We start from the raw sequence: 12,669 nt of genomic DNA, 5'->3' as shown, positions 1-12,669 counted from the left end.
CAACCTCAGCCTTCCCAACCTCAGCCTGTCCAACCTCAACCTGTCCAACCTCAGTCTGTCCAACCTCAGTCTGTCCAACCTCAGCCTTCCCAACCTCAACCTGTCCAACCTCAACCTGTCCAACCTCAGCCTGTCCAACCTCAACCTGTCCAACCTCAGCCTGTTCAACCTCAGCCTGTCCAGCACTCAGTACAGCACTGACGGCTCTGGCAAACACAACATCTCTGTCTCTCTGTTTCTCCGTGGTGCTTTCGTGCCCGTTGCCATAACAGCCTCAATCCCCATGGGAATGCAATGCAGAGCTTTCACCTGGGAACCATTCTTGGTAACCAGTGCACACCACGGGGCCGTCCCCTCCCCCATCCCATCGCTGTTCCCAACCCCCTCCTCTCAGGCCCCTCCCCACGGGGTGCTCCACGCATGCAGGCCGTGTTGCTGTGGAGATGTTGCCTCCCTCTGCAGCGAGGCAAACCTTCATTCCTTTTGCCTCAATAAATGCTGAGCTGCTGATGAGAACCTCCCCGACCTTTCGCCTTGCACTGCTGAGCAGCCACACAGCGCTCTGTGCACAGACATCTCTGAGCCCCCCAACAAAGCCCCCCCTGCCCCACAGCCCTCCTTGTGCTGCAGCAGCTCCTGTGTGTGCAGCAGCCCCGCTTGTCACCATGGGTATCACACCGTGTGTGTCCCACCACAGCTCACGGAGGGCTCCCCAGGAGTGCATCCCCCTCCCCAGTGCTCAGGTTTGGCTGTTTTCTATTTCAGGTGACCCGGAATCCCATGAGAAGGGACCCGACCCGACCGACTGCCAGCCCTGAGGAAGGACTCCCTTGCAGGGAGGGGGGAGGAGGGGTGGGTGCTGCTGCTGCCCGGTGCTGCAGCATTGATCCCTGCCCCCATGGTGCCCCCAGGCCCTCACATCCCAACCAGCAGTGGGCCCACGGTTCCGTGACTCCTCAGCACCCAGCGGGGCTGCAGCTGGACCCGCTGAGCCACGGGCTGTTGTCACAACCAGAAATGAACCCCTTAAGGCAAGGATTGCACGCTTAGCAGATCCTGTTCTGCTTTAGGGTCCGATGCTGCACAGCACAACACTGCACAGCCCTGCACTGCATTGCACATCACAGCACAGCGCAGCGCAGCACAGCACTGCACTGCACTGCACAGCACTGCACTGCATTGCACAGCACTGCACAGCACTGCACTGCACAGCACTGCACAGCACTGCACTGCACAGCACTGCACTGCACGGCACTGCACTACATAGCACTATACTGCACAGCACAGCACAGCACTGCACAGCACAGCACTGCACTGCACAACACTCCACAACACTGCACTGCATTGCACAGCACAGCACAGCACTGCACAGCACAGCACTGCACTGCACAACACTCCACAACACTGCACTGCATTGCACAGCACTGCACAGCACGGCACAGTCCTTCATGGCACTGCACAGCACTGTACAACACTGCACTGCATTGCACAGCACAGCACAGCACAGCACAGCATTGCACAGCACAGCCCTGCATTGCACAGCACAGCACTGCACAGCATTGCACAGCACAGCCCTGCACTGCACTGCACTGCACAGCACAGCACTGCACAGCACAGCCCTGCACTGCACAGCACAGCCCTGCACTGCACAGCACAGCACTGCACAGCACAGCACTGCACAGCATTGCACAGCACAGTCCTGCACTGCACAGCACAGCACAGCACTGCACAGCACAGCACTGCACAGCACAGCACAGCACTGCATAGTACAGCACTGCACAGCACTGCAGTGCATTGCACAGCCCTGCACTGCATTGCACAGCACTGCACTGCACTGCACAGCCCTGCACAGCACAGCCCTGCACTGCACAGCACAGCACTGCACAGCACAGCCCTGCACAGCACAGCCCTGCACTGCACAGCACAGCACTGCACAGCACAGCACTGCACTCATCTCCACGGGCACAGCGCTGCGCTGTCGGCAGGGTGCGAAGCCGTCCGTTCCCCACCCCCTTTCCCTTCCTGAGCTCATCTCCATTTGTTTCCCACCATTCCCACACGCTGCATCACCTCCAGCTTTCTACAACTCGCAGCCCCACCCCACGTGGGCCGCAGCAGCAGCTGCTCTCACACAAACACAAACAGGAGGCGCGGATGCGCCGCAGCCCCGTGTGTAACATCAAGCACGTTTTGCACGCGGCCTTTGCCAGGTTGCTCTCACTCCCTGCCTGGGATCACGCCGCTCTCTGCTGTGTCTCTGCACAGAACTGACTCCTATCTGCTCCCTGCATGCGTTAAAGGCGCAGTCAGCTCTGGTACCACCGCTGCATGCAAAGGGTTACGTGGGATGAGCACCTGCTGCAGCTCCGGCCCCTCAGTGCAGCCACACCAGCCAACAGGGGAATCCAACAGTGCACAGCATGGAACAGAAAACCAGACCACTGTATGGCCATGGAGCCACCATGTCCTGTCCATGGTGCCACCACCCCAACCATAGTGCCAACACCTCCTGTCCATGATGCCACTATCTCCTATCCATGGTGCCACCATCTTCTGTCCACGGTGCCACCACCCCTTGTCCATGGTGCCACCACCTCCTGTCCATTGTGGCACCACCCCCTGTCCATGATGCCACCACCCCAACCATGGTGCCACTATCTCCTGTCCATGGTGCCACCACCTCCTGTCCATGATGCCACCATCTCCTATCCATGGTGCCACCATCTCCTGTCCATGGTGCCACCACCCCAACCATGGTGCCACCACCTCCTGTCCATGATGCCACTATCTCCTATCCATGGTGCCACCATCTCCTGTCCGTGTTGCCACCACCCCAACCATGGTGCCACCACCCCATCCATGGTGCCACCAGCTCCTGTCCATTGTGGCACCACCCCCTGTCCATGATGCCACCACCCCAACCATGGTGCCACCATCTCCTGTCCATGGTGCCACCACCCCTTGTCCATAGAGCCACCATGTTCTGTCCATGGAGTCACATCCCCATCCATTGTGGCACCACCTCCTGTCCACGACGCCACCACCCCAACCATGGTGCCATCACCTTATCCATGGTACCACCACCCCAACCATGGTGCCACCATCTCCTGTCCATGATGCCACCATCTCCTATCCATGGTGCCACCATCTTCTGTCCATGGTGCCACCCCCCCAACTATGGTGCCAACACCCCATCCATGATGCCACCAGCTCCTGTCCATTGTGCCACCATCTCCTATCCATGGTGCCACCCCCCCAACCATGGTGCCACCACCTCCTGTCCATGATGCCACCCCCCCAACCATGGTGCCACCACCCCCTGTCCATGATGCCACCACCCCAACCATGGTGCCACCATCTCCTGTCCATGGTGCCACCACCCCTTGTCCATAGAGCCACCATGTTCTGTCCATGGAGTCATCTCCCCATCCAGTGAGGCACCACCTCCTGTCCATGATGCCACCACCCCAACCATGGTGCCACCACCTTATCCATGGTGCCACCACCCCAACCATGGTGCCACCATCTCCTGTCCATGATGCCACCATCTCCTATCCACGGTGCCACCATCTTCTGTCCATGGTGCCACCCTCTCCTATCCACAGTGCCGCCATCTTCTGTCCATGGTGCCACCCTCCCATCCATGGTGCCACCATCTTCTGTACACGGTGCCACCACCCCAACCATAGTGCCACCATCTCCTATCCATGATGCTACTATCTCCTATCCATGGTGCCACCACCCCATCCATGGTGCCACCACCTTATCCATGGTACCACCACCCCAACCATGGTGCCACCATCTCCTGTCCATGGTGCCACCATCTCCTGTCCATGGTGCCACCACCACAACCATAGTGCCACCACCCCATCCATGGTGCCACCACCTCCTGTCCATTGTGGCACCACCCCCTGTCCATGATGCCACCACCCCAACCATGGTGCCACCATCTCCTGTCCATGGTGCCACCACCCCTTGTCCATAGAGCCACCATGTTCTGTCCATGGAGTCACCTCCCCATCCAGTGAGGCACCACCTCCTGTCCATGATGCTGCCACCCCAACCATGGTGCCACCACCTTATCCATGGTGCCACCACCCCAACCATGGTGCCACCATCTCCTGTCCATGATGCCACCATCTCCTATCCATGGAGCCACCTCCCTATCCATGGTGCCACTTCCCCATCCATGGTGCCCCCACCTTATCCATGGTACCACCACCCCAACCATGGTGCCACCACCTCCCTATCCATGGTGCCACCTCCCCATCCATGGAGCCACCACCCCAACCATGGTGCCACCATCTCCTGTCCATGGTGCCACCACCACAACCATAGTGCCACCACCCCTTGTCCATGGTGCCACCATGTTCTGTCCATGGTGCCACCATCTCCTGTCCATGGTGCCACCACCCCATCCATGGTGCCACCACTCCTCCTCTGTGGTACCAGCACTCCTTGCCCATTGTGCCACCACCTCTAGTCAATAAGTGCCACCTCCCCCTGTCCACCCTGCCACTGTGCCTTGTCCACAGTGCCACCACCTCTTCTCCATGGCGCCACCATGCCTTGTCCACCCTGCCACCACTCCTCGCTCACAGAGCCACCGAGCTCTTGGCCATCGTGCCACTTCCTGCTCATGGTGCCACCTCCCCCCATCCATCCCACCATCGTGCCTTGTCCGCAGTGCTACCCCTCCTTCTCCATGTGCCACCACTCCTCCTCCGTGGTACCACCACCCCCTGCCCCCAATTTCCCCCCCCCCAGCTCTTCACTCCCCCACTCGCTCTTTGCTGTGAGCACCGACAGCCCCAACTCCCTCAGTGCAGAACTCCCAATGCGGCCCCATTTTCAGACCCTGACGAGGTGGGCTGAACCCCCTGCAGGTCTGGGACCCCCCGGGACCCCCCGGGACCCCCTCGTGCCTCACCTACGGATTTGGTCCTCGGGATCCCTTTGCGCAGCGACACGTGGGGTTTCTCCGCTCCTGCCAGGACCCCCGCGTGGGCCGCCATGCCCTGCCGCTCAAAGAGGGACTGGAAGCGAAAAGGGAGGCGTTGCCATCCTGCACGTGGACGAGAAGCGGCCCAAAGGAGGCGGCCCGACCCTCCACGCAGCCCCACCGCAGCCCCGACCCCGTCCCGCCCCATCGCTGTCCCGCTGCAGCCGCCGCCTCCCCCGACCTGCAGCGCGGCCGAGCTGCGGTCTCCCACCCCCCACCTCAACCCCACCGCGCCACATTCCCACCGCGACCTCGGGCTCACGGCCCCCCTCCATCCCCCTCCCTCCCTTCCAGCCCCTCCCCCGGCGCAGCCCCCTCCCTCACACTGATCTCCGCCGGGGTGATGCGGCGGCTCGTCGGGCGCTGTTTCACCGTGGCCGCCCGCGAATCCGCCTCCACGATGTCCGCCCTCAGCGCGGGTTCGGCGGCCGCCAGGATCTCGTCCAGTTTCTCTGCAACCCCAAACAGACGCGCGGCCGTCAGCGGGAGCCGCGGCAGAGGCGCAGTTCCTTCCCCATCCCCCCCACCCCGATCCGATCCGATCCGATCCGAGCCCACCCCCCCGCGGCGGGGCACGGAGTGGGATAGCCGTGCTCGGCCGCCCCCCGCCCCGCAGCTCCGTGGGCTCCGGACCCCCAACGGGGAGCGGCCGGCAGCGTCCGCTGCGATATTCGGAACCGGCGGTGCTGCGCTTTTTGACATTCAGACCCGGTGACGGTTCGGTGGTTGTTCCGAATGAGACCGAATCCCCCGAACCGGGCCGACGGCCGCGGCGGGCACAGCCCGCGGCCCAGAGCCCCCACCGAGCCCAGGACCCGGTGGGTCCGCGTGGGTTTTTACTGGGGGGGGCTGCCTCTTCCCCATCCCCAGCGCTGCGCCCCGGCACCGGGGCAGCCACGCACAGCGGCACTGCGGGCCCGGAGCTCAGCACCGTGGGCCGATGTCCCCGCGGCCGGGACCCCGCAGCGCCGTGCCGGGGGGGGTTCGCTGAGCCGCGGGGAGGCTCCGGACCCACCGCAGCCGCGACCTCCGCACGACGTCCCCGCTACGCCGCGGTACAGCCCCGGGAAGGGCCGCGGGCGGGGAACGGCGGAGCCGCGGCCGGGACGGCGGCAACGCTCCTCCCGCTTCCATCCGCCTCGCTCTTGTGGATCTGCTCTCTGTCCCTCAGTGGCACCGGGGTGACCTCTCAGGTGATCCCTCCCACCTCCGGGCTGCGGGGAGGGGAGAAAGGACCGCGCCGGGGCACCGCGAGGCACGGGGATGGAGCAGCCATGACGGCACAGCCATGACGGCACAGCCATGACGGCACAGCCATGCCGGCACAGCCATGACGGCACAGCCATGACGGCACAGCCATGACGGCACAGCCATGACGGCACAGCCATGACGGCACAGCCATGACGGCACAGCCATGACGGCACAGCCATGCCGGCCTCCTGCCATCGTCCCGGAGCAGGAGACATCCGCACAGCCCCCACCTGAGCGCTGCTCCTGCGGAGGAGGTCAGGGAGGTGTCCGCTGTCTCTGCCCTGAGCTGCCCTGCAGTCGGCAGAGCGCTGGGCTACATTTCAGCTCCAAAGAGCGGCCAGCTGCCCAGGGCAGAGGGCGGTCCCCGTCCTGGGGGTGTTCAGTCCTCGGGATGCGGCACTCGGGGACGTGGGGGGGTGGGCGGGGGGTCGGACTGGTGACCCCGAAGCTCTTTTCCAGCCTCGATGATTCTCCCCTCGTTACGCAGCCCCGCACTGCGCGGCCGGCATAGCCGTGCTGGGAGCTCTCGCGCTCCTCACCCTGCGGCCCATCGCAGCTCCCGGCCCCGCTGGGAACCTCTCATCTCCGCACCAGCCCTCGCGCGGTGCCTCCACACACCGACCCGCACCGCGTCCGGCTTCCCCCGGCACCGCCTGCTCGGCCGGCTTGCCGGGCGGCTCTTCCCAAAGCTCCTCGCCCCGACCTCGTTCTGCCTCCTCCCCATCAGCCCCCCCCGTTGGTCCCCAGGGCTGGGGCTGGGGGGAGCCCCGGGATGTGCAGTTTCACTCACCCCCTTTTCTTCTCCGCATGGAGGCTTGGAATCAAGAAACAAAACAAGACGTGAATGACATGCACAGTTCTGCTCCCGTCCCGGCTCTGCCTGCTCCGTCCTGACCTCGGCCCCGCGCTGCCGGGCTGAAGCCCATCGCTGTGAGCCGGCAGCCCGTCCCCTCCCTGCCCCCCCCCCCCTCCAGCAGCTCCTCCGGACCCCCGTGGCTGCGGGATGGCAGCGCTGTGCCGGGATGTGCCGGGCCATGGGACGGGCGCAGCATGCAGCGCGGGCAGCACAAAGGGATGGATCCATACGGGCACGTAGGGCAAACTGCGGGACGGGCTGCGGGGAAAAAGAAGCAGCGACCGCCCCCACGTCCCCTCCTTCAGAACGCTGAGGGGTCCCCAGCGCCGCCTCCTCCCGGCCCTGAGCCACCCCGAACGGAGTCGCGGCCGCACGCCCGGCTCCTGGGGGCACAAAGGCGCCGCGTCCGGCCCGGCGATGCGAACACCTCGGGGGGGACCCCGGGTCAGGGCTTCAACCGGGGCTCAGCCTCGCACAGCGCACATGGCACGCCGTGCCACGGAGCCAGGTGAAGCGCTACAGATCCTGCACCACCTCCCCCCAACCCCCCCATCCCACAGCGGTGGGGAACTGCCCCTCCAGGAGGGACCGGGGGGGACACACCGAGCCCGGGGGCTGTTTGCGCCGAGGGAACAGCAGAGAATGCGCCGTTCTGAGTCCCCGCCCGATGGCTGCAGCCGAGACGCAGGGAGAGGCGAAAACAAAGCGCGGAATGAATCGCCGCAGACCCCCCTCATCGCCCGGGGCGGAGGGCGGGGGGGGCTCCAGGGGTCTCCCCCCGGGCAGGGCCGCGTGCAGCCCCTGTGCCCAACGCGGCCACGCACGGAGACCTCGAGGCAAAGAGCAGAGCCGGGGCCGCGTCGCTCTCCCTGCCCAACCCACGTGCATCGCGGCTCCGGGATGCCGGACCCAGGGAGGGGACCGTCCGGCACCGCTCAGCGCCGACGGGAGGGCAGCGCTGCAGCCCCTGCGCCAGCAACAGCCCCTGCAGCGCCCCACGGCACGGGGACAGGGAGAGCCGCGGGGTGCAAAGGGGGAGATGCGGGGACGGGGAGGGCTGCGCTTTGGTGGGGGGGGGGGGGGGGGGGGGGCAACAACGCGAAGGAGAGCGAAGGGCTTTGTCACGGGGTGCACGGATGTGGGGATGGAGGGAGGGGGCGGAGAGAGCACAGAGATGGAGCTGCGAGCTGCGGTGCCAAAGCAGCTGGAGCCGTGGGCAGGACGCTTCGTGGCAGCAAACGTGTGAGTGTGTGCGTGTGTGTGAGTGAGTGTGTGTGTAAGGGGAGGCGGCAGGGGGGGGCCCTGGCACACAGCAGCGAGGGTTCCCCATCCCTGGAAGTGCCCGAGGCCACGGGTGGGCCCTGGGCAGCCCGAGCTGGTGGAGGGACGCTCAGCCCACGGCAGAGGTAGGGCTGGGGGGGTCCCTTCCAACCCAACCGTTCCGTGGTTCTGCGGTCCGTGAGGTCTCCACCAGCCCCGCCGCGCTGCCGCTCTGACCCGGCACGGCACACGGGGCGGGGGCTGAGCCCGCAGGGACCCCCCGCCCCACCCCAACGGGCAGGAATGGCTCCGCGTGGCCCCAACGCCCCCCCCCCCCCCCCAATCCTTCCAGCGCCAGGAGCACAAGGGTCGGCCGCCGCCCGCCTGCGCCCACCCACCGCCCGGCCCCGCTGCTCACCCAGCTCCTCCAGCTCAGCCGTCATGGATTTGGACCGCAGCGTCAGCGTGGTGCTGGGCGCTCTCTTGGGCGGCGGCGGAGCTGAAAGGAAGAGAGACGGCATTTTGCACTTCTTGTCCAGGAACTTACGCGGCGTGGCCAGGTGCAGGTGCCACTTCTTCTCCACCGCCTGGATCTCCTCGTACTCGCGGGACGAGGAGTCGCACTGCTGCAGGATCTTATTGAGGCTGCGCGTGGAGGCGAACTTCTTCATGGTGTTGGTGGCGCGGGGCCGGTGCGGGGCGGGGGCCGCACGCTGCAGGCTGCCCGGCTCCACCGCCCTCAGCGCGGCGCAGTCCGGCTCACATCCCCGCTCTGCCCCGTGCCGGGCGACGGGACCTCCGCCCTCGGCTCACGGCTTCGGCGGCTGCGGCCCCTCCGCGCTCGCCATGGGCTGGGGGGGGGGGAGCAGAAGAGGCGAGTCCGGAGCGCAGCTCAGTCCTTCATCCCCAGCGCCCGGCTCAGTCCATCGGCCCCGGCGCAGCCCCCCGCCGCTCGCGGCACCCACCCTCCGCTCCGCCGCCGGATCCGGGCTCCGCCGCCCTAACGCAGCTCCGGGGGGGGGCGGCTCCTCGCGGGGCACGGGGCGGGCGCTGGGGGTTCCCCGTCCGGGCCGGGCGCCCTCGGGCTCTCCATGCCCCGACCCGCGGCGCGGGGACGCGTGGAAGGCTGCTCCTCTCCGCCCGGCGCCTCCTCCTCGCTCGCGCGGTGACAATACCGGATTCGGTCCTGGATTCAACGCTCAGGCATTGCCATGGCAACCGGAGCTCCGGGCTCGTGCTGGCGCCGCATCAGAGACCCCAACCGGGGCGGATTCGGGGGGAAAACGCGGCCCCACGCCGGGCTCCGCGCCTCCGGCACCCGCGGGAGCGCGGCCCCGGGTGCAGGGACGGCCCCTCCCGCAGAACCGCGGCCGGAGGGCAGCGTGGGGCTCGGGTTCTGCTATGGGGCTGCGAGCAGCAGAGCAGCAGCGGCAGCGCGGTGCTCCCCGCACGGGCTCGGAGCCTCTTCCCCCCCCCCTCCACCTCACTCAGGGCTCACACTTCGTGCAGCGATGATGCGGCTGCAGCGCTCAGGGTCTGCCTCCTCCCGGCGCCCCGAGTGACCCCGTGCCGCCCAGGCACACCACTGCCCGCCGGCACACGGCTGAGAGCGGGGGTGGGCAGGGAGAGCCCCCCTGTGCTCCCAGGCGTGTCCCCGCCCTCCCCATCAGTGCGCCCGATGTACCCCTGCTGCCCCCCGGCTGTGTCCCCCAACAGCTGCCCTCCACCCAAGGGCTGCTCCGTCCCAGGAGGGCATCCCTCTGTTCCCCGGACCCCTTCCAGGTAAGGGTCTCATCTCTGCTCTCAGTGTCGGGGGCCGATGGCCCTGACACCCCCATGTGCACAACCAGGGGCAGTTCTGTACCCCAAAAGCCCCATAAACCCAAACCAGGGGCAGTTCTGTGCCCCAACAGCCCCATAAACCCAAACCAGGGGCAGTTCTGTGCCCCAACAGCCCCATAAACCCAAACCAGGGGCAGTTCTGTGCCCCAACAGCCCCATAAAACCAAACCAGGGGCAGTTCTGTGCCCCAACAGCCCCATAAACCCAACCCAGGGGCAGTTCTGTGCCCCAACAGCCCCATAAACCCAAACCAGGGGCAGTTCTGTGCCCCAACAGCCCCATAAACCCAAACCAGGGGCAGTTCTGTGCCCCAACAGCCCCATAAACCCAAACCAGGGGCAGTTCTGTGCCCCAACAGCCCCATAAACCCAAACCAGGGGCAGTTCTGTGCCCCAACAGCCCCATAAACCCAAACCAGGGGCAGTTCTGTGCCCCAATAGCCCAAACCAGGGCAGTTCTGTGCCACACAGGTTTGCCTGCCCACAAGAGTGTGACACACACAACTCTGTAATGCAGTCCCCCATCACCCCAACACCCTCCAGCTGTGACCCCCCCCCCCCACACACACCTACCCTTCTTCCGAACGACCTCTTCTGACTCAGGCTTGCGGCTGACGGAGACGACTTTCATCACCAGGTGGTTCCCCCCCTGGCGTATCAGTGACACCACCTGCTTGTGCCCCACCTTCACCACGTTGACGCCGTTCACCTGGGCACAAAGAGAAACGCAGCCATGGGGCAGCGCCGTTGGTGCTGATGGGTTGGCATCTCTGCTCCTCCCCGCACGGCCTGGCCCATGGCTGCATGCAAACACCCTGGTGAGGGGCTGCACACCCAGAGCTCCTCTGTGAGCATCTGGAGCTGGGACAGCACAGCTGGTCTGGGTTGCAGCTGGAGGAGCTGCATTCATCACCGGGGTGAAATAAGAGGAGTGTAATGAGTGATGGTAAATAAGAGAGGAGTGATTGAACATGAGCAATACTGCAAGAATAACAGCATCCATGTTAGCAGCGATGCTATGATGTAGGCTCCCAGGAGTGAAGGTGTTGGCAGTGTTTGGGATGGCCGTGCTACGTCATTTTGTCTCCCTGATTTCAAGACCAGAAGTTGGTCTTGAAACCACTTGGATATGAAGGGGTCTCGGGTCTCATGAAGATGAATTTAGGCCCTGCCCCCTCATGTTTGCTCCAACTGTTCAGTAACTGCCTCTGCTATATGAGCAAAACAACAGAAAAAACCCAAACCAACCATTCCCCTGCCTGTCCCTGTATGAAACCAGCACGAGATCTTAGTGTCAGGTGTGGCTTCTTGTACTGCCTTCACTGCACAGCAGCCCTCACCACCAGCATCGGCTCCGCACCGCAGTGCCTGGCGCTGGAAGCACCGCCGACCCAAATGTGGCATTGTCCCCAGTGCTGCAGGATTGGACATCTCCAGAACGTTCCTTCTTTGTCCCTTCAGACTCCAGCAGGAGATGTTTCATCTTCAAGTCTAAGGAGCTTTTACTAATACTAAGAGCAGCCTGCACTGTTGCTGTTTACGTAACTAGAAGTATGTGGGTCATTGTGACACTTGACCATTTCCGCTGGGCTGTCCCAGCAGTTCCCAGTCTGCCTGCAACTGGGGAGCCCCGCACTGCACTCAGTGCTTCAGCTGCGTCCTCTCTCCCTGCTGGCCATGCTCCATACAACACACCCTGGGATGCCACTGGCATTCTGGGCCCGCAGGGCACACAGCTGGCTCGTGGTCAACACCTGGTTCATCATTGGCCAACTGCTGGTCAACCAGTTGTCAACCATTGGTCAACTATCAGTCAGTCATTGGTCAACCGCTGTTCAATCACTGGTCAACCACTGGTCAACCGTTGGTCTACTGTTGTTCAACCACTGGTCAACTGTTGGTCAACCATTGGTCAACTGTTTGTCAACCATTGGTCAACTGTTTGTCAACCACTGGTTGACCATTCTTTGGCTCTTCATGAACCACCGACCACCAGGTCTTTCTCCTCGGAGCTCCCTCCCAGCACATCAGCCCCCAGCCTGTACAGATCCACGCGTTGTTCCTCCCCAGGTGCAGGACCCCACAGCTGCCCGTGTTGAACTCTGACGCTCCACAACGTTCAAGAGAGCCCTGAGCAGCAGCGGGTCCAGGACCAGCCCTGCAGAGGCCACCAGAAGAGGCGGTTGGTGCTGAGCTCCTACGGGCAGCTGCCCACCAGGGCCTCCCATTCAGCATCACGCACTCATTTTGCACACTGCGGGGCTTTGTAGTAAACAAAGCCTCGCACAAATCTATTACACCTAAATGGAGATCTTTATCAAACAAATCCGATGCCTCCAAGAATGAAATCACATCTGCTTTATGAGATTTTATGGTGTTCATTACACTCCACTCTTTCATTTTCAATCAGCTGCCTTCACTACCAGCGTGCTGCTGTCAGGGCCGCCCTCTGCCCCTCC

General features: G+C 64.1%; 1 protein-coding gene across 7 annotated transcripts in view; it reads right to left on the bottom strand.

The window, feature by feature from the left end:
• SHANK3 (SH3 and multiple ankyrin repeat domains 3) overlaps positions 1–12,669 on the bottom strand; it is a 275,165-nt gene that overhangs the window by 27,596 nt on the left and 234,900 nt on the right. For 6 of the 7 annotated variants that reach the window (XM_072344180.1, XM_072344169.1, XM_072344220.1 and 3 more), the window contains exons 18-22: positions 10,784–10,919; positions 8,788–8,868; positions 7,044–7,067; positions 5,327–5,454; positions 4,931–5,036 (exon numbers count right to left, since the gene is read on the bottom strand). In XM_072344180.1, coding sequence (XP_072200281.1) covers positions 4,931–5,036; positions 5,327–5,454; positions 7,044–7,067; positions 8,788–8,868; positions 10,784–10,919 — 475 coding nt within the window. The remainder of the gene's footprint in view (positions 1–4,930; positions 5,037–5,326; positions 5,455–7,043; positions 7,068–8,787; positions 8,869–10,783; positions 10,920–12,669) is intronic. The other variant, XM_072344200.1, reaches the window with a different exon arrangement.

Source organism: Excalfactoria chinensis, chromosome 1, assembly GCF_039878825.1.
Source record: "Excalfactoria chinensis isolate bCotChi1 chromosome 1, bCotChi1.hap2, whole genome shotgun sequence".
Lineage (NCBI taxonomy): Eukaryota > Metazoa > Chordata > Aves > Galliformes > Phasianidae > Excalfactoria > Excalfactoria chinensis.
This window is presented reverse-complemented; position numbering and strand designations above follow the sequence as displayed.